At 47.3% G+C, this 24,834-nt stretch overlaps 2 protein-coding genes across 2 annotated transcripts in view; one reads left to right on the top strand and one right to left on the bottom strand.

The window, feature by feature from the left end:
* The window catches only part of LOC125953375 (pericentrin), a 465,615-nt gene that overhangs the window by 172,683 nt on the left and 268,098 nt on the right, over positions 1 to 24,834 (bottom strand). The window lies entirely within an intron of this gene.
* Positions 1 to 24,834, top strand: part of LOC125953400 (uncharacterized) — a 49,793-nt gene that overhangs the window by 10,600 nt on the left and 14,359 nt on the right. Inside the window, exon 2 of the mRNA XM_049682956.1 lies at positions 623 to 1,006. Coding sequence (XP_049538913.1) covers positions 946 to 1,006 — 61 coding nt within the window. The 5' untranslated portion in view covers positions 623 to 945. The remainder of the gene's footprint in view (positions 1 to 622; positions 1,007 to 24,834) is intronic.

Genomic DNA, 24,834 nt, shown 5'->3' with positions numbered 1-24,834 from the left:
TCGCTCCGCGTGAAGTGCCCTCGAGCCGGCGGTCGGGAATTCAACGAGGCAGCTCGCAGGTCCTACGCGGGCGCCATTTTAAGTGGCACGCTGTGCCTTTATACGCGTTGGCCTTGTGAGCCCCTCACTCCTCCACTTTCTCTCCGCATCTTATGGTTTCTTTAAGGCATAATTACCGAATACATTAAATTATGAACTCATCCTGGCTTTCCGGGTTTCCTCGCGAGCCACTCGATGTTTTGTGTCGCTCCCGGGGCACACGCACACACACACACACACACACACACACACACACACACAGTGACACGTTGAGTTTATGCGCGGGGAGTATTGTAATTTGCATTTCGCCTCCTATTGAGGAGAACGCGCGACTTTACGGAAGCCCACGGGGGGAGGCCACGATTCAGTGACTAAAGCTTCCGGAGCATAAACTTCCGGCGATTGTCGGATTGTTTCTCCGGTGGTGGTGTTTTGTTGCCAACAATTGCGTGTCGCGTCCACCGAACCGAGATGTAAATTAAGGGAACTAGAAATTCGCAACCGCTTATTCAGAGCGCCTCTCTGTATTCTGTGACTAATTCTTGTCCTTCCTTTCTGCTGTGTTTGTGGTTCTATTTCTCAGGGATTTGAAGAGTGTAGCCATCCGGACCGAAACCGAAAACCAACGCGAGTGATTAACGGGAGTTTCCTGGAAGTGCGTGACAAGTGTGTGCTGGAGTGAAGTTCTCTTCGGCCAAGCAGTTGAAGCAGTGAGCACGAGTCTTGTGCTAGGCCGTAGGTGTGCCAAGGTGTCTGACAAGGAAGAATATCGAAGTGTCTGCGTCGATTGCGCCGAGTGACGTAATAGGATCGTGTGTGTGTGTGTGTGTTTCTTTAGGATTCTGGAGTTGGCTGTCCCGATGGATTACACCAACGCAGCCGGATAAGCAGCCGCCGACTGCCGTCATGATACCGTGGCTCAGCCGACACGTTTGGATTATGTTTCTCTGGTATCTTGTGTTGAAATGTAAGTATTACCGCTGTAGAAAAAAAAAACTTTACGAGCTCAGTAGCAGCAGCAGCAGCAGCAGCAGCAGTAGATATTGTTACAGCAAACTATTCCCCTAAATCCGCGGACTATCCATCGACGGAGTCCGAGGTAATTGGAAGGGAAAGGAAGATCACAAGACCTCTCACCCTCGCCCTTTAGCATGTTTCTAACCGTAATGCAAACGATGGGATTCACCACTTTCTGCGATACTCCTCGGTTGGTCGGTAGCACGCGCACCATTCCATCCACCAAACGGCCACAACCCACGGTCCCGGTGCTGCGTTGCCTTTTCATTCCGCGATAGTGGGGCTAAAGTTGGGGCGTGATTAAACATTTACATTAGCCGGCTTTCTTCTCCATTTTGATAATGAATTAATTCCATCATCTTCTCGCTCTCTGTTCATGGCTCTCTCTCCATACTTGCTTCTTGCCTGTTGGCTGGCTGCCTGCAGCTGGCATTCGTTCTGCGGGATTCCCTGCGCGGATCCCTTCTTTGACCCAAAAACATTAGCACAAGCATTTGACTTGCTACCACTACTGGCTTCTGCTGGCGTCGGCGTTCTGTTCCGCCCTCCCTCCATCTCAAAATATGAAACACCGTGGAGTGGGGTTGTGCCTCGCACCGGTTTCGAGGCTTATAATCACCGAAGGAGTTGGGTGTTTGTTGAAGTGTATTATGAATTTTTTATGGAGCCCACTTGGCCAAGGGCAACAGCATCTCCGTTCCATTACACTGGCACACTGGCTTTCCTGGGTAGTGCGCGAGCCCTTGCTCGATGCATTGAAATGTTTCCAACTTTTCCTTCTCTCTTTTCTGTGATGGCGTTGCTAACGATCTAGTAGTCGCAGCATTTTAGTCGAGCAAACTATTTCTTCCGTTGTTCAATAAGGAGCACGGTTTGATGACGAAATCGAATGGAATTTTTTAAAAATCAATCTACATCTTAAAGCCTTCTTTCATAGCCCTTTAGCTCCTCTGTCTCTCGAAAGGTCTATTGCTCAACCTGTATTGTGTCTGAGTTGACCTAAACCCCATCATTTGCACTGCATTGCTAGCCATTTACCTTCGATTTCCATGTTTAGTTTTATGAGTTTCAATCAAGCATGGACGGACTCGTCTTACCTTTTGCCAGGAGAAACACTATATTCGTTCCTTCCATGCATGTTGATGTTGAAATCAAAACAATCTTCACCCACCCCAAAACCGATACCGATCGTTGGATCGCATCCCAGAGCGCTTGTATACATACATTGAATCGATCATTCTGCCGTTGGTGATGCATTCCTGTGAATCCTTACCGCCGCTCCTGAGGGCCCTGAAATCTCTGAAGGTCCCCCGAGAGATACAGCAGCGTCTGGCTCGGTTGTGGTCGTCGTCTGCAAGTATCGGCCTATCTGGCTCGGGTTGCAAACGATAACATCAACAACAACAACAACCACCTTTACTCGCCTGTCTACTGACTAGGTGCCGCCCACAGGATCCAATGTGTGGGTTTGCTGGTGAGATGATGGAAACCATGTCCAGGGTGTAGCATAGAAACACAACTCCTATCGTTCCCGTGACGGCGACGATAATGATGGTGATGCTCACATGGATGGCTTGTGGCTGTATTCAGATGCATCGATAGGAGGTACGGCTTCCTGGTCCTGGTCCTTTGGCATTCACTGCACAGACCTAGACAGGCGGTTACCGTGGAAAATAGGATAAAGGGAGAGTTTTTGGTGTGAAATGCAAGTAGCTGTTGCTGTTTAAAGAGCTTCGTGTGCTTCACAAATGTGCTCCAGGCCATAAAACGGTAAACTTACGACAATGAATACAGGAGAATGCATTTTGATGATATCGACAACAGTAGCGCATCGAAAGGGCAACGGTTGATCGGTAGCGAAGAGCATTAGATTTGCGATGTAGCATGTTGAGCGAGTACCATGTTACCTCGACGCTGGCTGGCATGCTGGCAACATCAAACAAATATGCAAAAACCTTCCATTCGATATCGTCGACATCGAGCATGGCGGCAACAATGGCCACACTTCGAACGGAGCATGGCTGCAATCTCAAACCGCTGGCCTTACGGATTGCAATTCGAACGTATTCGAGCCTCTAGAGTTACAGAGGAGATTCCATGGTAACACTTCGAACGGTCGGAACCATTCGCAACCATCCGAACTGGCCACAGATTGGTTGAGCAAACCAGTCCAGGGGTCGTGCAGTCCCAGCAGGTTTCGGACGTTGAGCATCGATTTCGGTGCTGCACGAGGCAAGCACTGTTTGTAGAGAGAGAGAGAACTTTCGTTGGTACGGTTCGGCTTCGACATTACGTACCCGGTTCTACACGAGTAATTGATGCTTCCCATGCGAGCATCGAGCAGCAGCAGCAGCAGCAGCGTTCGATAGGAATGATGTACGTTCATTAGTGGGGCCAGGGAATAAGCATAAGTCATTTGATATGTTTGCGCAGCAAGTGTAATCCATGGTTTGATTTGGAAAAATGGAAATTCCGAGAACTTACTCTGTCTGGAGGAATAAGCATGTTGGACGATAGAATTTTGCAAATTCATTTTCACCCTTTAAGTATCCTTTATGCTTTAAACTGAGAAGCACCTTGTAATGAACTCTTTTGTAGAACCAAAAATCACGAGAAAATGTTGTAATCTAAGGGTACGTCAAGAGAAAATGTAGATTTTTATTGCTCCAACGAATTTTCCGGGCATGATAGATGCTTAAATAGATTCCAACGACTTGGGGCAAACATCATACTTGTACGCGATGGAACCAAAACGATTAAATCCAACAGAATTCCTATAAATTCGTCGTTTACTACGACGATGACGAATTCCAAGCAAGCTTTTACTGATGTATTCTTGGCGGATCTAGTCCATTCTTTGTTTCGTTCCAATGAAAAACAAAAGAAGCATAACTGGTAAAGAATCAAACCGTTGTTTGCCTCTCGAAACGAAGCTTTTCTCAATCTCCAACCAAAAGACCCGAAGTAAAATAACAATCTAATAATGATAATAATAATAAGCCGTATCACTGACGTGCCTCATTGTGTGGGCATTTTGAGCCCCTCTGAGCGCACAACAAACGGCAAACGGATCGCATTACAAAAGGATGCGAGAATCATACAACAATCTTACAACAAAAAAAAAAACGAAGCATGGTAGAGGAAACGAAACTTGAGAAATAAATAACGCAAAACAAGAAGATGCTCCGGCCCCGCCACGACACACGACATAAGAAGGCACTCTCGTGCCATCCCCTTGAGTGGATCCGGTGGACTTGCCGGATTTCGTTTCGTTTTCGAGCGCCGCTTCCGCACCGCCATTGCCCATTGCCGCATTGTTTGGTTGGGTGATCCGGAAGAGATTTCCCAAAAATCCCCGATCGCGTAAACGATGAAGAATTACCGGTCCGAGTCGAGTCCGCGTTTTGCCGAATAGATTATCCAGGACCCCGGACGGATGGAGGAGAAGAGGAAGATGATGATGATGATGGCGATGAGCGATGGCGTGTTAGCGGCGATGCTGATGATGATGATGATGAAAATGGTGATGTTTTTACTTCGTTTGGCTCGCTCGAAATCAAAACACTGAAAGACGCGCACATCCAGAGAGAGGGAGAGAGAATGGACTCAAAGGGATTCCCCAAAATGGCTGACTCCTGGACCTGGGGAGGGCAACCGTTCGCCGCCGAAGTCGGCTCCAAAAAACAAAGGATAACAAAGTAGAACCGAGTCGCAATGCGAACCCGCCAAACGAACTTACCGTGGAGCAAAGAGGGAAGGCAAAGAAGGAAGGCTACCACGGAAGGGGGCCACAATAGCGGACACAACTCCTCCTCGGCTCAACTGCTGCACCGAGTAGTATCCTGAGGAACTCATAAATCTCCGTTATGTTCCTATTTCTTCCAACGGTTTTTTTTTCTTCAGTTCGCCCTTTCCTCTCTTCATCCCGCATGCTTTTCCCGCGCGCCTAGAGGCGAAAGCGTTTTGTTTTGTGCTCTGTATGCCTTCCCTCCTCTGCCTTCCCCCTCCCGCTTGGCCCACCCGTTTGTTATGCTCGATAAATTACAGGCCATTCGTACTCCTTAGCAGCAAATGGGCAGCAAAAGGTAAAAGCATTGTTTCGTGCGGCTCACGTGTCCTTTCTGCGTTCGTTTTTTTGTTGTTGTTGTTGTTTCGCTATCCTTCGCTTCGCGGCATACCGCACGCTCGAGCAAACACACACACACACACACACACACTCGTTTTGGTGGCATTTTATCGTGATACACGTTTACAACATAAACGTCGTAGTTGGTGCGATGCATCATGCCGCATGCATATGCGAACATGAACTGCTCGGGTTCCTCGCCAGCGGTGGGATGGGTAATTTAGTGTTTTGGTTTCGTGGTGGTGGCAGCGGCAGCGGCAGCGGCGATGGTGCGTTCTGTAGTTCCTTGATGAGGATGAAGCTATTCCGGGCGAATAGGAACGAGTTTTTTATGTGTTGCATAAGCTTCATTTTGAACGCACAATTGCTACTTTCTAGACTGCTTTTCCCGGACGAATCTTTCATTTCTTATCAGTCTTACAGTTACAACTGATTGGCTTAGTAGCCTAGTAGAGGGATAGCAGTTTAAGAACATTGATGGTGGAATAAGGACAATAGCGGCCTTTATTCTAAACTTTTACAACTCCTTTGCATCAATCTATGATTGTACCACTCGCTAATAAAGGTTTGTACTGGTTGTAGTTAGTAGTATACATCAAAATATGTTTGTTCTTACCATATGTAGACCTTGCACTTACAGGCATTGAGGAAAGATCGATTTTCCATAGGATTTCTGATGTTGATAATCGAAAATGATCGTCATACCTTATAACGATTTAATGATACTGTTGCCTTGTTTTCTATCGTCGGTGGCGATCTTTTAAATATTACATAGATACATAGAGGCATACAGTACAAAGAAACCAACCTATGAAGCCTATGAAACCAATAACAATTGTTTCCAAATTATAGTAATTTTCCGATTTAGGAAAGATATGTCTTCAGAGGTAATTCCTTCCCTGTCTTATCATCTAAAATCACTCCTTCCGATCCAAAACATACAACTTACACATTAAAGTGTAATTCTATGATGAAAGTATGGAAGCAATGCAGTCACTTGTTCATTTGTAGACCCACCAGACCGATAGACGAGGCGATTGCTTGGAAAAAGAAAATGTCGACAGTTGTTTAAAACACGGTTTCGAACCTCCCTCGTTTGCAGACGCGATGCCTTGGTGATGGCTTTCGGGCCTTTTCCGTTTCCAATTCGTTGGCAGTTCCGTCCTCCTCGTCCCATCCCTCGTGGACAGGGACCACGGGCACACGTTTCATTGTTTATCCTTAATACGTAAATAGGTTTTAACCTTCAGCAAAACCACCACCACCATGGTACCATCACAGCCCAACACCATCATCTCGCTATCTGTCGCCGATGTCGAGTGACGTGAGAAGCAGCAGCAGCACCAGCAGCGCGTCCGAAGCACCGCACCGGGGGTTTTCGGAACTTAATTTTTAGCCCAACGGCACCACCAACGACCGCAAGCAAAATGGCGATAAATATTCAGGACACGATTAGTTTCGCTCGTGACCGGAGCCCCGTGACGTCTCTCGCCGGGGCGGCTGCCGGCCAGCCAACACGTGTCGGTACTTAATGAAATGTGACGAAGGTTAGTCACGGCCGTGGCTCGTGGTCGATACGACGTGCATTCTGGGGGGTTCTGGTGCTGTTGCCACTGCTGCTTAGTTTTCTGCTTAGGTAGTTGGAAGGATTTTTCGGCAAAAAGTAATTTGAATAACGATCGCAGCAACCACACCGGGAAGCAGAAGCTGCGGATCGAAAGACGCGAACACGAAGGAGAAGCGCATTTGTTGTGCGTCCAAGGGAAGAAATGGCATCCTGGTGGACATGTTGAGATGCCTTCAGGCCACTTCCCGACCAAAGGATAGATCAATCTCGATATCGAAATGACGCCGGTGCGTGTGTGTTGTTTACCGATACACTGATTTATGATTATCCAGCGATTAAGCATCACCGCACGCGACCGTAACGACCGGGGTTTGCCGTTTTGAATCACAAACCGACATGCTGTCTCCCACCCCTCCTTTTATGCCGCAAGATAGTGGAGTGCAAAAAAAGGGGTGAAACTGGTTTCCTGACTCGTTACCAATCCCGATGCCTGGAATCTACGGATTACGATTTCGTTGATTCGATCTCAAGCCAGAGAGAGAGAGCAAAAGAGCAAAGCAGAAGAAGAAAAAAACCCCGACTAAATCCTTTCTAATCCCTTTTGCATGATATCGCGATCCAGAGGGAAACAAAGAGACGAAGAATCCCGTAGCAGCGGCTCGCGTAATTAATCTCGCCTCTGGTTACAACGCACAACGGCACGCAACTCATCCGGAACAGCGGCAGCGCAGGCCGTGCGCCGGAAGTCCCGTTGCCAGTAGCAACAGCAGCAGCAGCAGCAGCAGCAGCAGCAGCAGCAGCAGCAGCAGGAGTACAGCTCAGCAGGTGGTCTATCGTCGCACGGTCCCGTGGCAATCCTCTCTCTCTCTCTCCCTTCTCCGGTGCCGTGATTGCAATCCAACAATCGAGCATCCTGCGATGCGGCCGCCTGCTGCGCCTAATGTTGTGACACATATTCCCTCCATTGTTGTCAAACATGCTACCTTTCGCAAACATGTATCCTCTGTATGTGCCGCTGCTGCCGCTGCTTATGATGATGATGATGATGATGAGGATGAGGATGATGGTGACAATAATCGGTAAGCGTGGCCGTGTGCGCAGCAATTGCGTTCTCCCCTAACCCCCGGTACATTATCCGCGTGATCCGCGGCTGCGGAGGGATTGTTTGCAGGCAAATGGTGGCGAGGGGAATGACCGTACGCCCGTTCGCAGCAGTGTGTTCAATTGTCCGTGCCCGTGGATCCCCTTGCCTTTCCCGCTTCTCGTGACTTTCTTTTTTTTTTTTCGTTCGTTTGTTCGTCACCGAGAAGTCATGCGGTGCTTTCGGGATGCATTTTAACCGGCTTCTTCGATGGCTTCTGGAAAAACGAAAGGACTTCGCAGGGCCCGAAGAAGAATTGTAGCAGCATAAAATGCGCCAGAGCAAAGCCATCCCTCCATCCCGTCCCCCTTTGAAAACGATTAGTTGAATATCCTTTATGCATCCTTTTACACCGCGCCATCAGCAGCGAACATCTTCGCTTGCGCCTTGCTGCTCCGTGTGCCGTGAATTATTGCTTGTAGGTCACGTTCCGAAGGTTACAAAGGGGTCGGTACATGGTACAATGGCGCTCCTTCCTTTTTTTTTTGAGGGGTGGAAATTGCAAATTAAACATGTGCGCGACATAATTCGGTGGTGGCAAGCAGCTACCAAGGCATTTGTATGGCAGGCAATACATCAGCGGGACCGGTAGCTTCCCCGTGGAGAGGGAGAACCTCTCGAGAACGCCTCGCACGCCGATTGCTTCTGCTTCCCCAGTGCCATTAGCTCGTTCACATTCAACATTCGGATTAAAGCGGTCCCAGGGTTTTTCCTTTTCGTTTTTTTTTTTGGTCTCGACGCAGAAGGGATTTTATTACGCTTCAACGAGAACGAGATGCTGCGAGAAGCGGGAGACTGAGTTGCTAAATGGTGTACCAGGAGGAACGGAAACAAAACGGGAACATTGTATTGAACGAGCCTCCTGTAGAGTAGGCGATGTATTGAAGTATAACTGTGCTACTGTTGTATAACTCGCTTCACCTTTTTTAGTACAACGCTTGGTCTAAAAAAGATTCTCTTCTACGCAAGCACCACGAATAGAAGACACAGTTCTATTTCAACGAGCGAGACCTTGGGTGGATAAGAAGTGAACGAACGGTGGGCCGCCTCCCGTCCCGTGGAAGCTACCGAGCACCGAGTTATCTAAATTACATCCTCTCAACCAGACGCAGGTTGATTTATGGCGTCATTAGGTGTATGTGGTGCCTCCGTACCGACGGTGACGACGACGACGACGACGAACACGACGAGCCGGGCCCGTGGCCTCGGTCGCGTAATGTTTGCGCTATCGCGTTTCACTTTTTTATGAGGCCACAGGACACGGACACGGGAACGCGGACACGGACCATCACCTCCATGGATTCTCCTCCACCAGCACGTCAGTTCGCCAGTGGCAAAGGACTTTAAAAAATTCCTTCATCATCGCACTTCGCACCGCATCGCTGTTCGAGCTGCTGTTCATCGTGTGGTCGTTAGCTAGTGTCTAATGTTTGCAGCGAGAAGATGGCAGCACGCCATCGCGCCGTGACAGTGAACTTCTTGAAGAGGATCACTATATACCTGACGCTCAGGTCCGTTTAGCACGGAGTGTCGCGCCGTGTGTGTGGATGCGGATTACCAAAAGTTCACGACCAAGAGCCTTGCGACCTACACCAGCATGATAGCATGGTGTGATTGGTTGGTGTGTGTGTGTGTGTGTGTCCACCCTACTTAACCTAACCGACTTGAGGGCGACTTATACCCTCATAAATCCGATAAGAATACCAGCAAGCCAGCCCGTAATCGAAAAGACATTACACAGCGACAGCGACACCGGGAGCCGTTGTAATCCGTTCCAGAATGGTCGCCAATGGAAAACTTTCTGCAATTTCTGCTCCGGCATACTGCTGTAGGAGTAAGCGTCCTTAAAGCTCCCTCCCCTATAGGTGCCAGTGTTGGGGCTGCTGCCAAGTCAACAGTAGAAGTTAATAGCCCTGTTCGATTCCTAAGGCGTTTCTTCTCCTTCTTCTTCTGATCTGCTACTCCCAAGATGGAGGTGTGAAAGGAAGGACACATCTATCGATTGCACTCATCCGGTGCGACACTCCCTAACCTTCGCACAGTCGCAGCCGAAGGACACCACGAACAGAGCAGAGCAGAGCAAAGACACACAGAGACAGAGAAAGAGCTCGTTCTGTGTGTTTTTTTTTCCTCCCCAAATAAATTTCACTTCGCATGATCCGCCCTTCATTCGAGTTTCCACCACCATCCAATGGGGCAATGGGAGTCCGTGGGGGGCTCGTGGGGCCCTGGCCAACTCCCATTGCCCTCCAGCACACCGGAACGGGAAGGAAACAAAGGAAGCAATAACATTCCATCAGCGTATCTGTGCGAAAAGGAGACCGCTTCGAGCGTAGCATACTGATGATTGCGATGGCTGCCGGGCCGATAAGCATAGAAAGAGAGAGCAAGAGAGAGAGAGAGAGAGAGAGAGAGAAGAAGAGAAAGAGAGAGATGCGAGCAGGAGTGTACGGTTTGCGCTGTGGAGCATAATCTAAAAATGAATAAATTCAAATCGCTTCATTTATCCGAATGCCATCCATTCCCTGGTTTCCCCCCTCCATCATCATCCCAACGGCAACAAAACCAAATGGCCTTGGGAGCTGGGAGGGGGCGAGGACGATGCTCCATGCGCCACCATGCTTTATGCTGATGGGCACCAGCGGATCCTCCTCCTTGCCGGTGACAGTTCTCCGGTTTGGTCGCACCGGTCGACCGTAAGATGCCAGAAGAACTCAGAACTCGCGCGAAGCGAAGGATAATCGAATGAGCGAGAAATGGGTGGAGAGAAGAGCTTTTGGCCGGGAATATGCGTACGCGTCCAATGCGTTTGTTGGCGAAAAGTCATTCGTCGTCGCTCGCTCGTTGGCTCGCTGGCTGCTGGAGACGCACAATAACCAGAAGGCCTTCATTTATGGCCGAGACGCGATGGTGACACGCAGGAGTCGTTAGGAAGTTTTTGGGAAATGGGTGCGAGGACAGACACAGACAGACGGCACGAGCGTTTGTTGCTTTTTCGAAATGTGAGCCATTTTCCGATCTCGTCTAATCCGCCCTGCCCCTTACCTTCATCGATTCGTTTTCTGGGCGCTATTTTCGAGACGGTTGGGGAGTGGAGAATAGCTCATGATGAGAATGCTTCGAGAATGCTGGCGGTGCTCTGGTTGTCTGTGCGCGTCTTTGTAGCAATAATGTCTTGCTTTGAAACTCGATTTCGATTTCGAGGGTTTCTGTTTATCCTTCGATCTGCGAATGTTTAATGTATCTCTTGCTAAGATGTCTCTTACCATTCGAGAGCGAAGAAGCTTATTATTGGATCCTAAATAAAAGATATTTACTTTTTGTGGTAATAAACTTATTAGAATAAGCCACGAGGTACCTTTTGAGCAAGAGGCCTATGTTAATTAAATTTAAGAGACTGCCTCATGTCTGATGAGGTTCCTTAGAAAATTATTCACCGTCTATTGGTCTATTTTTGGGGAAAATTTTTTTAAAAACGAAACTGCGTTCATGACATCAAATCTAGAATGGTGCGTATGAAAAATGTAACATTTTTCGGCTTCCATTGTAGCTTTCTGGTGGATCATTTCAAATAAACAAACATTATTTGGCCATATTTTAAGTTTTTCTAAATAGTCCCAAAGAGTTTTTGTTCAATTTTCAATTTATTAATTTTTTAAGACGTTTGAAATTGAACAATATTAGCTTTTAAAGATTTTATATAAAAACCAGTTCACAAAATTATTAAAAAAAATCTTGTATCAAAACTCGATGGGAGCAACCTGGCAAATAACGTGCAAATAAAATGTTCCAACATTTCTAAAAGTGGTCGAGTAGTTATTTTGCTACCGGGGAGGCAAAACCGACTTTGAAAACATTGAGTTTGGAGAAAAAAAGCTTCAAAGAAGCGATATTGAGCAATGCATGCAGTGTGATTTTTCAAAATATTATTTTTCTATATCATTGTCAGGTTATTTTCGAATGAATCTGAGAAAAATAGAAATAGTTTTTCCAATCGAAAATCGAAAATCGAATCAAAAATAAATACTTTAGCTTCTCTCGTAGCGACTAAGAGAAACCGTTTTTGGCACTTTTAGTAAATAATCTAAAAGGGAAAAGGTAAAACATTAAAGAATTATCTCGTTGATACGAACACATTCTATTCAAAGCAAAGAGATGGTTTGGTGACCGTTTACACACTGCAAGTTTGGGGAAACTTATTGCAGGTTTTCAGCCGTATAAGTCATCACAAACACTCTTTCATGTGTGGAAACATCGTAAATTGATTGTTGTTGGCACTATTCCCTCTCACAAGCCCTGAAATAATTACTTCAAACAGCCCTCTTAAGGTACCTTTCCCCTTTTCTCATACCCATGCACCAATAGAGACTATATGGCGCGGCCGATCCAAGAGACATCCCGGAATGAGGTTATGTTGTTTTAGCACCTCCAGGGGTGGCCACGGCCGCTCACCCATTCTTTCATGTCTTCTCTAAACCGTGCACAGAATCATTAATGCAACATGATAGATTGAACATGTCAGGGCTGTGCTCCAACTGATATCATCATCATCATCCTCATCCCCTTCCCCCGTGACCGACACCAGCAACAACAAGGCACCCCCGGCGCTCTGTACTAAAGACGAAGCCCCGTCCGTTCCCGGCGCCAACTTCAGAAAACAAGCCATTCCCGTCGGGTCATCGGCACACAAACACACACACATGCTGCTGCTGCTGCTGCTGCTTCCACTTCAATGCATCTTCGAGAAGGTCTGTTCTTCGTGTTGGTGTCTGAGTAGCGGAGGTTTTGTGAAAACCTTTCCCCCCCGGGGCGGCGGCTATCCAGAGGACTGACCGGCCAGTCCCAGACCAGTCCAGACCAGACCAGACCGGGAGGTGGCCGGTTCACTTCAAAAGCATTCGATTTTGATTGCATACCCCGAAGTCCTTCGCTGTAGTAGTAGTAGTAGAAGGAATAAACGCCGGGATCCCGGTCCCAGTCTGGTATGGCCGGACGGACGAACGGACGGACGAACGGACGGACGAACGCACACCGGAAGCGCACCGAAAATGCCCCGGGCATGTTTTTAGATGGAATAATTACAGTTCCATGGAGAGATTAGAGGTGGCAGAGAGAGGCACGCCGAGGCCGAGGTATTGGCCCGCCCCTCGCTACGGTGTCTGTTGTTGGAGAAATTGGCCGATAACCGAGGGGGGGGGGGGGATCGGCCTTCCTCTCCTCCTTCGTTCCAGTTCGTGGGGCACCCCGGAAAACCCGGACCAACGTTTGCCAACGTTTCATTTAGTATTTATGAAAAATAGGCAAAAGGGGATCTCGGTGGAGGCGGTCCGGCGGTGAGGAAGGAATAATACAAACGATGTCTCGCGGTCGTCGGGACCGGGTTCACTCGTAGCTCATCTTCAGCGTTCCTGCGGCGAGTGGGCGAACGAGAACGAGATACTTAAGCATGCAGCCGACGTAGCTACGACCGATAGCCGATCCTGACCACCACCATCACCACCGGCCTGGATCTCACCATTGTCTACGGCTACAGCGGCATCCGGTTTATGGATCCTCCCCCCCTAACACTCCAACGCTCCAACGCTCGTTCCCCAGAGAGTAAGGGCAAAAAGGATTTAAACAAATACCTCGAGGATATTTGACGACTAAATCGAAATCCCGGGCCGGGCCCATATAGTCGCCAAGAGCGCCAAGCAGATAGCGCTCCAGAGACCGCTTATGGTCGTGCCTGCGTGCTGCTCCCCAGGATTCAGGTCAGCTCGAGAGGGGTTTGAGGGAAGTTATTGGCCAGCGTTTCGCTTGAATGCATCACCGTGCCCCGGATGCCCGGGAGGAAGTTTTCCTGTTGTTCTTGAGGGAACACGCGCGTAGAGAAGACGGTTTGGGGCCCACAACCCCCGTCGGTCCCTGGGTTGGCTAATGTTGGACTTGGACTTAACACATTTGGCTGATTGATTTTTACGCTAGATTAAGACGTAGGCATCGCATCGCAATCGGAGCTCCTTCTGGGAACCTGAGGCCTGGCGCTTTGGGGGAACTTGTGACCGTGAAGGGGAACTAATAATTGTTCGACGTTCGTAATGCTGATGAGAGTGCTTAGTAGCTGTGGGGTAATAAAGTTGGCTCGAGCACTAGCTATTCAGTTGGTAAAATAATGCTTTCGCTGCATGGAAAGCATTAAATAAACTAATCTGAAATCCACCATCCGGAGGGTACGCAAATTGACTCCAGACGTGTCTGCACAAAGACTGCACATGAAATGGCGAACGGGCGAAGCATCACTTAACCGGATTAATTTATATTCTGTAATCTCCGGTGAGCCGACGGAACAGGTTCCTCGTCATCCTCGCCAGGGGGACGCGGACACAACTTGCACCACTCGAAACGGTTATCGAGCACAATGGATTAGATTTCCGGCGGGGCCAGATCCAACCGGTGCAGGATGTTCCAGGTCGCACACGTGGTGTGACGATCGGGAATGCGGAAAATGGGGATGAGGGATGAGGGATGAGGAAGAGAGAATTAGATTTCCCCCGGGGTGGTTCGTGGCAACCCAGGGCAGGGTCCATCGTTCGTTGCTTCCGATGCTTATCGGAGGTTAATGAGTGTCAAATGGCTGTCCGGACCACGTGCGCCACGGTTTGCTAGCGGCCCTGCTGTTGTGGGCGGGACGACTAAGGTACTGCAGGTTTTTGTGTGTGTGTGTGTTGGTTTACCACTTTGACAGCTTGGACCGTCACGTGGTCGCAGTGGTCCCCCCCCCCCCCGGGGGAGGGCGGTTCTCTACTAATCCTCTCGATCCGCACCCAGGTGGTGCCAGGTCAGTACGTGGCCGAGGCCCGGATTTATGCAGCGGATTTATCATGGCGTCATGGCGGGATGTAATGGATGATTAAGGTTGGTTGCCACGTACGGTGGCCACGGTCGGTGCTCGGAGTTGATTAGAGTTGAGTGATGAAAGGGGCAGAGTGCCGTGTGTGTGTGTGTGTGTGTGTGTGTGATGATGTTCGTTAATGGCGGAAACTGGGATGTTTTGTTCCGGTTTAACGATGTTTTGATTCGCTTTCGCTTTGGAGGAGTTGATGTTTTTTAAGGAATTCTTTTCCAATGAGGAATAGGTCAAAGAATTACGATACAGATCTTTTCAGGAGCTATGAGCTGATTGATTTGTGTATTAGATGTCCTAATTACAATGGTTTTTTGTTATAAAACAGCTTGCAATTATATCTAAATTCATAAAAAAATCAACAAACATCAAAGCCAGGAAGAGCCATTTTCCCGAATCAAATGAAGAGAACAATCGTGCAAAAACTTTGATTAAGATTATTTGCAAATAACATAAAATTAATTTTGAGCAATAATTTGCACATCTGCAATGTGATTATTGCATTATGCTGGTGAATATATTTTTTTAATCTATCCGCTCAATGGATTGCCAGATTGCCAATTTATTTTTTCGATCAATTTGTTATAAGAAAATTTAAATAATATATTTACTTATTCAAACTAACCATTAGTAATCGAATAACTGAACCACTACATAAATCAATATCAATTGTTCCTCGATTGTATTCCATGTAACCTCAATTAAAGTCAGTTGCTGGTAGACCACCTTGCACAAACTTTGAGCATTTTAGTGCACTTATAAGTAGGTATACTATATTGAACGATATTTCAATTAGTCATTCTTAAATTTAAAAAAAATGGGTCTCGTTTATTTCAATCCAATTTGTATTATCCTTTTGATTTGGTTACTTGTAAGCTCCATAGCTTAAAATAAACGAATGGTGCCTCCTAAATGCAAATCATGGCATTCTACGATATGTGCTAAGGGAGAGCTATTGCGATCCAATCCAGCAATATACCTTACCAGGTCACCCTTCTCAATCAACCTACCTGGGACACTGGAAATTGCTGAGTACATAAACTCCGAACACTTCTTTTTTTTTTTCTCCAACACGGCATCGCAGCAAAGAAAAAAACCCAAACCGAACCAAGCTGCGCACATTCGGACCTTGGAGTTCATTATGTCGATTGTTAGTAGCCGGTGTTCGGCACCCGGTGTGGCCACCACTCGACACACCGATAGCGGACGGTTGTTGTAACCACTAGTAAGCTCCGCTCCAGCCAGCCAGCCAGCCAGCCAGCCAGCCAGCCAGCCAGCCAGGACATCACCATTAACGAGCAGCTGCCTGCCTTCCACCAAAGCAAAGTGTTTCGTCAGCAATCATATCGACACGATTGTCGTCAGCACGCTGTCCTATCGCTGCTGCTGCTTCTGAGACGTTCAGTCGTTCGGTGACTCACCATCTTGCTCTCGCCGCCAAGCAAATAGTAGTGCTCAAGGCGTACACAAAGCACAAGCAGCAGCAGCACAAAGGACTCATCGCAAAAACTCATCGTCAGCATCGTCAGAGAAGGGGAAGCAGATGGTAGCTGTTTGCTCTGTTTATTTCCTTCGCAATCAAACGGTGAATTGATTGAAGGAATAAACACAATCACCACGTGCCGGACAGCTCCACGCGTCCGGTTGGGGTGTACGGGGGGGGGGGGAGCCTCGTCGACAGGACTCGTCGTCGACCATTTTGCGTCCCCTTGTCCTCTTGCCGTTGTGCGCACCGGGCGATAGGAAGCCGGGTGAAAAAGGAAGCCTCACGACGAGAACGCTAAGTAAACACCCGCCAGATGTCGCTTACGGCAACGGACGGTTCTCTCTGTTCTCTTTGCTCCAAACGCTGTGCTCGAAGTTGTCCACCACCTCAGACCCCACTGTTTGCTATTTCGTCAATGTCATTTTGTGCTGAAATCGAAGAAATCCGCGGCAGCACGTCTAACCTCGCTCGTCTACCATCATCGTCTACCGGTGCCACCATCTGGCCCGGACGAGAACGGCTTCGTTTTTTGGGGTGGAAATTAGTTTCCCTGCTTTCAAACCTTCACCGCCCTTCATGACAAATGAGCGTTTGGCAACCAGCAGCAGCAGTAGCAGCACCGGAGCATCATCAGCTTTTGTCAAAGTTTCGACACTTCGAAGACACACTTTGAAGCAACTCCGAAAGATCAGCAACTTTCTTTTGCCTCTTTCTTTCGGGCAAGGTGTCACTGTGGTGCTGAGGAGATCTGCCATGACAGCAATTACAGGTCTTGCGACCGCAATATCCGATCAGTATCTTGTTATTGCAATTTGCATTTCAAAGCGTGGCGAGCATTTTTCTCCATTTCTGTACCCGTTCCACCATCATCCCCACCATCAGGACACTTGCCAGGGGTGCTTTTTCGAGGCTGGATCCTGTAACGGAACACTCATTCATTCATGCGGCGTGTATGTGATGTGGGGCTTGTAACACATAAAAGCATAAACAAAGGCCCCCCGTCCAATCGAAGCATTATGTTGGCTTCCCGGGGCCGTTGGGGGGAGGCAATACATCTTGAATCCGGAACGCTTTGACACCCTCTCGTTGTCGAGAAAGGGCGTTCGCCTTTGGCGTTGGAGCATCTGTCAAAATTTGTCATTTACGCAGCCGCCTCGAGGCCATACGCGTACGGCGTTTGCGTACCATCGTGCGTACACGCGCACATCATCAACACACACCGATAACACCGACGCTTCGCGTTGCCGACGAGGGGGAGAAACTTTTCTTTACACGAACTCCCTTTTCTCCACGTCGCAAACCCACTTACAAACGACTGGCGACGACTTCCTTCCCGGGGGTCGTCCTCCGTGGAGCATCGAATATGGATTTTTACAAAAATGGGGAAAAAAACCTGGAAAGACCCGCAAATGCCACCGAAGTCACCTCCTGGTTGTGGGGGAAACGGTTGGGATGCTGTGCTGTGGCCTCGAGGGGAATGTGGAGGTGATATGCTCGTCTTCTGCGCGATGGCTGCGTACGAGTGTGTTTATTTTATGTGCATAACTTTCAATAAATTCGTACATCAACAACATTCAGCCAAACAGTCCCTCCCTGCTGGCTGTTGGAGCCAAGGGCTCACGTACACAGTGCTGGGGGGGTTTGCACAGTGGGAGCGAAGAAGCGAAAGTGTAGGTCAAAGGTTTAATATGCTTTCCATTGGGTTTTCCCCTTCTGCCTGAAACGCCTGCGGTTTGGGGTTGCATTGTGCTTCGATTGGTAAGAATTGCTCATACATATTTTTGGGAAGTCACAAGAGTTTTGCTGTGTGCATAACATTAATGAATTTCTGGATAAGAATAATCTAAACATCGTTTTTTCACCAGTCAGTTCATGTCTTCAAATTGATTTACATCATTCTGTACCTGTTAGAATTGCCTTTACTTCTCCTATCTATTGTTTGTAGGTTTTATCAAGTTTCATTAATTCATTCTTTCATTCATATCTTATATGTATTCAATATTTATTTCTATTTAATACTGTTTAACACATTTTTCTATGTTTATAGATTTCAATTATTTGTTTTCTTGTTTGTTTGAAAATATTCATACAAGTGGTTGCTACAGATAAGTGCCACTATAATAATTATTTGTAAAATATTGTTTTTTTCTTAAACAAAAAATGCGATTCCACCTGTTTCGAAAACGCTTCGAGAGCCCTCACAAGCGATTACAGAGCGGGTAAGCTGTTCGGAGAAAAACCTGAGAAAGATAAGCAAAGATCCCCCTTTTGGCCACTCGACTCCACCTAGAATTGATATGAGACTTCAGGCGTGCGTATGTGTTTGTGTGTGTGTGCATTGGAGAATACTTTGTGTCGGTGTAGTCTGGTTTGGGTATCGGTGTATGATTGCCATTTTTTTTGCCATCGGCAACAGCCCGTTTCGGACTCCCGAAGGATGTGCGAGACATCCTCCTCCTTCCCACGAGGCCATGCTCCCTGGAGGCGTTGTCATTCCGGTTCATCCTTCCCGGGCGCAGGATATGACAAATATGGTTGAATACGAACCTGGAGCCGACCTGGAGGCCCCTCGGTTTCTGGCGCTGGCCCATGATGATGGTGCCGGTGATGGAAATGTGAATATCCGTTTTTATGATTATTTTTTCCGCTTGACACCGAGTCCCTGAGCTGAGCCTGGACTATTCGTTCATTCTTCTTCGCCCTTTGCGCTTCCCTGTGCTGAGGGTTGTCGGGAGAACATATTCCATATTGGAACCTGTTTCTTGTGCTCCATTTAGTCTGAGGCTGATCTTTGCCTTCTATTCGAGACCGAGAGTCCTTTTCTGAACACTTTAATGGGATTCGCTTAAAGCTACCACACCAACTGCCACTGCCACTGTTACTTTCTCCCTTAATCGCATTTGAACGCACAGCTTCCGTTGTGTGCGTGAGCTCAGTCGCTACGGACAACGATCGATCGATCGACCGCGCGTTATCGATAAAATGTCATTTATTTTAACGATTTTACCCAGGGTATGAGGGGAAGGAAAGTGTCCGGATTTGTGTTTGGATTTCGGATTCAACTCTCCACATAAATCACTTCGGCTTTCGTAATAGGCACCACGCGCTCGTCCCTGGCTCTAGCGCTCTGCTGCAGTGACGTCAGTGAGGGATGAATTCACCCTCACTGAGCGATTGTCAGTCGCAGAAGCAGCACAGGAAGTGGCATTAAAGAGAGAGGAGGAGGAGGAGGAGGAGGAGGAGGAGGAGGAGGAGGAGGAGGAGAGGAGGTTTCGCAATCGAAGAAACAACGACGAACGGTGTCAATGGAACGGTCGCTGGTTCTGTGGTTGATATCCGGTGGATTGGAATGGTTCATGCTTCATCCCCATTTTTCTGATATCGGTGGCTGATAAACTGTCTGCGATTGAGGACAGTTGTCCTCGTCCTAGTCGTCCTAGTCGTCCTCGTCGTCGTCGTCGTGGTCGTCGTGGTCGTCATCGTCACCATCATTATGAGCTGCGTTGTGCGGCGATGCTGATACGCAGCCATCTTCTGCTAGGGCGAAGTATGTCCACATCGATCATCAATTACTTTACTGCTGCTCCGGCTTCCGGCAAAGGGAGATGATGGCAGGTAGAGCTGTCACTCGCACACTCTTTGTCATTTCTTTCGCTGAAGAGCGCACTCACTTCACCTTCCGTCCCACCCTCAGGGGGGCGCGCATTGTCATCCCGGGTCATTAGTGGTTACGCAAGGTTGAGGGGAAGGTGGGAAGGACCAACGCAAACACCCGAGCTAGCTATCGGTCCTGGGTGCCTTGTCACTGCTACTGCTGTTGCTGCTGCTGCAATCAATAAAATTATCTTCGCCAACATTCTCATCAAAGGCGCCATCCTGGAGGGGGAAATTCCATGGACGGCAAGCGTTTGATTAACCGACGTGACTTTTGGATGAATTCGTCCGGCCATTGATGAAGTTTGTGAGGAAATTTCCCTGCTATATAAAGCCTAGCACGGAGGGCACCGTCATCGTGATGAGCTGTCAGATGGTTAATTTGGAGCGATCGGATAGCGTGGTCTGGAAGACGAGATGAGCCATCATCCGACATCTGACATCTTTATCAAGCAATTCAATATTTGAAATGTACTAAAGTCAAGTTACTCTTTGGCAATAGAGTGTAATAGAGTTCATTTAGTCATTTAAAGGTACCATCAGAAACGGGGGAAGTCCAGTGAAAATGTTCAACTTTCATGGGCACTAGATCAAGGGAGTGTTTATTAGTATTTTGTCATTCAATGCAGGATATCTCCACAACGTAGAAACCCCCTTTGGGCGTTTCCAAAAAGAACTAAACCATTTTGGACCCACCGCTTATTGTTTTTATGGGTCCGCCTAGGAAGGTTCTCTGTGCTATCCACGTGTTCCATCGTTTCCATAATAAGGCCATCGTTCCTGCTTCCGGCTTCCGATATGGCATGGAACGAGTACTCTGGTCTGCACCACCGTATCATGCGCGTAAAATTGGGCAACTTTTCGCACACGGCATCCGGTGTGTGGTTTTTCCCCAGCATCCACGCTCGACAATGAGTTTGCCGATGGGGTGCTCGGAACAGTACTGCTTCTCTCCACGGCTATGGGTCCCACCATCAATGATCCGGACTTTGTTCGGGAGTTTTTTGTTCCGCTTCGTAGCATCAGATACCGTTGCACACCAGCGCATGAGCGCAAGGAGGCGAGAAATAGAGAAGAGAAAGAGAGAGAGATAGAGAGAGTGAAAATTAGATTTCGACAGGATCTTATCAAACATTTATCTCTACCAGCAAGCGACCGGAACGTTTGGCACGATGCGGTTCTTAACACACACACACACACATACGAGCGCGCGAATCCTCCGCATCGAAGGTAGTAGCAGGACATGCTGCTGATGTTGGGAGATTAATAAAGGTAGAACCGCCGTTAATCAAGTGAAGGGGCGCGAAATGAACTTTAGTAATTAACGCGTGGTGATGTTCCGGGATCTCCCAGTTCTCTTCCCACGTCTCGTGTATTGAATAAGAATTACCATACGATAAAGGGATGTTTTTCCACTTTGCGATACTCATCCGGCATCGGAAGATGTTCTGGGATGTAGGAGCTAGTAGGTTTTCTTTTTTGCATTCTCTGATTAAAGAGCAGCGTCAAGAATTCAGCAACTCATGTAAAGCTCTTCTGTATGTGTAGTTGTAGTCGCAATGGTCATAGGAACAACGTTAGATTGATTTTTACAGGGTACATTGAAAGAGAATATTTTGAAAAAAAAACAAGTATGTAAGTCTTTCTCAAGTCTACACTTACTGAAGCTTAATCAACTCTAGACTGTATCTTAAAATGTTTTGCAAAGGTTTCAATCAAATTAAACTAAACAGTGAAGATTCTCTCCTCATAACGGATCTTTTTCAACACTTTTAATGTGTTCATTAGTTGGTGTGTAATTTATTCATCAATATGTCGCGCAACTTATTAACTAATTTATTTGTTCTTTATTCATATAATCTTCTCCAGGTTATATGAGATGTTTCATCACATTCGCAAAAGGTAAAACAAAGATTACACATTCCATTGAATTCTATTTATGGCTTATAATTGTGAGAACCAGTGGATGAAGATGGACTGCATTTAATCTGAATGCAACAATGATGTGTGTCTATCCAAACAGTACACCGAATCATATCATTTTTTCACATTTGACGCCATGGTGCAGAATGAAATAAAAAAGGAAATCTCCAAAAGTAAAATATTAATAATATCGAATTCGAAATGCCGAACCATTCCCAACAAAAAGCACTCTCGGGATGGGCTTTTCCAGTAGCCATGACAGGGTGCAACATATTCGGAATCTGGTTTTACCTTTTTTGCGTACCCCCCGACTCACCTGCATCGACTGCTGGGCTCCGTGGCATTGCATTGTTAATACCACCAGTGCACAATGGCTACAATGTTGCCATTCGCTCCCCTCCGTTGGCATTCCAATTCCTCTGCTTTACACAATGTGCGCGCGTGTACAAAGTATGAAAACATCCCCATCGCAATGGTTGGCGTTCCGTTCCGATCGTAAAGCTGCTCGGCTCGTTGTCCCTCTTCTCTTTTTTCCAGATAATTGTCGGCAACGCAATCCACGATTGGCTTTAGTTCTTGATTTTCAGCTTTTTGCGCGCCTTTTTTTTTGCTCGCCTTTTTAAAACAAAACAGAAAAGGTAAAAAAAGATGTCTGCTCGTGATCTGCTCGAAAGGAAACAAAAGTGCATCGTTGCGATGGGATGGGGGGGACCGGGATCATTCGTCATCCATTGTGTGGAGGCTTTTGGGAACGAACGCAAAGCTATGCACAACTCGCAAGTGAACCCAGTCCGGCGGCCACTGAAAGTCAAAAGTGATGCCAAACCTACCTTTTACCAAACGCTGGCCAGTAACGGCTTAGCGCAGGAAGAGCACTGGTCATTAATCCTCGGTTGGCCAACTAACGACTCATCCGCTAGCGCTAGTGATGGCGGGCACTAAAAGCCTGTAGCCGACCGACCGGACCGCGAGACGTGGATTTACGTGAAATCATTGTCAAGCCGGTTGCCGGTGGTTGACTCCCGTCTTCTCGGGCGCATCACGATGACGCATCACCGAGGAGTCCGTTGTTACTGGAGCGCAACGTGGAACAATCAACCGCACTGCATGTTGCTGCTGCTGATGATGTTTTGGTACCGCTCTTGCTCCACTCAGTGATGGAAAAAGGGAGGAAAATGAAGGGGGGTAAAAAAGGAATCAATTTTTGCTGGAAAAATCCCGACTAGACCAGCGCGCACCCAGAGTTGGAAAGAGATTGTCCCTTGAAGCAAACTGCCCATTCATATCCTTGCGCTTTTTTGTTCCCTCTTTTTTTTTGATCGGTTGCCGGTCTGGTTCGAGGGCTCATCGCTCGGTTGCATTGCTGCATTGCTGGTGGTTTCATTTGGATTTGGCATCGCTTTGCATTGTACAGCTCGCTCGCCCGGCGCCATACCAGGCCATTGTGTTCCCTGGCCGGATAGTTGGCTGACCGGGTTGGTTGGTCGGTTGGTTGCTTGCTTCGGTTTCGGTTTCGGTTTCGCACAAATGAGCAAATGGAGCAATTTTTCCTGCTCCATGCGCCACAGGATGCCCCACAGACCGTTTCCTGGCTACATTTGGCTCATTTATGGGCGGTGCTGTCCGGTTGTCCGTCATTGTTGGTGTGTCTCTCTTTCTTTATCTATCGCTATCGCGGATTTCTTTTCGCTTTGGAAAGTGTCCGTACCAGCGAGGAAGCGAATCAACGGTGGAATGTATTTTTCCCCGGTTTGAAGTCGTTATATTACTTTGATTACTCTCTTCTGAATTGTTTGTGCGAAAATTGTGCAAATATTTTTGCGAAATGATTTTAAATTTAATGCGATATTCTAATGAAAGATTTGAAAGTGCGAAAACATATCCCAAGCACCATAAGTGATCTTGAAAATTTGAAATGACTTCAATATAATTAAAAAATGAAACGAAAAATCAAACTAACGATGACAGACCGAAACAAGGACTATAGAGTCATTTTCCACTAGCATAGGCAGATTGAGGGTGATTAAAACGAGGTATGTTATTATCAAATCGCAGTAATCTTAAAATGCAATTAATATTAAAATGCAATGCAAGTGTTATTAAAACGCAGTAATATTAAGGCAATTAAACCGAGGTAAAAGTAATATTTAAAGGCGTTGAAACTGGTAACAATGGAAGCGCTTGATCTGCCTTTAACTCGCTACTTGAGCTTGCGCCAGTCATTTGAATGTCTGTGACGATGTTGGTTGATGTGCAAATATTATTAATACTTTAACGCTTCTAGAAACCCTTTATCAGATTTTGACAGACACATTGCGTATGAAGCATTCTAGTACTGGTATGGGTTAGATCCATCTACTGCCGTGCATTGCTTTTGAAGGAAGGCATTAGCATGGAAATTAAAGGTAGTGAAAAATTTCAATGATTATTCCATATAATCACGATACGTTAAAAAAATAAGTCTCTTTACTAAATGTGTAGACTGCATCTTATCATCGATCTAAGATCTTTTTGTTTCACACCTGCACCTAAAGGATTGGCCATGTGTCCCCTTCTTCCCATAAAACGGTCTCACGTGGATCCTATCCCACTTGATGCTTGATGGCACTCCCAAGCAAACCAACCATCAGAGATCACTTCACAGTCAATGAATCATCCAAGTAACCGATCACACTCAATCGGTCGCTCATCCGTTCGGTTAATCCCCGGGCCCGGCCCGGGCCGGAGGTTTTAATGCCTTCAAGTTCAGTTAATTCCACTTCACCATGTCACCGCCACAATCGCTGGACAATAATCGCTGCGTCGCCATCATCATCATCTTCATCATCATTGCCCTCATCATCAGTGCCGCTAGCGCATCTTGAGTTTCGGGCTCTTATCAGCAAACCGGCGGCAGGACGACGTCCTTGCCATCCCTTTTCTCGTGATGCCACTTGCCATCAAGACGCCTAGCGACGTTGCCTCATGCAGGCGGAAAATTATCCCCCTCACGAGA

Source organism: Anopheles darlingi, chromosome 3 (genome assembly GCF_943734745.1).
Source record: "Anopheles darlingi chromosome 3, idAnoDarlMG_H_01, whole genome shotgun sequence".
Lineage (NCBI taxonomy): Eukaryota > Metazoa > Arthropoda > Insecta > Diptera > Culicidae > Anopheles > Anopheles darlingi.
The sequence above is the reverse complement of the archived record's forward strand: the minus strand, read 5'-3'. Positions and strand labels throughout refer to the sequence as shown.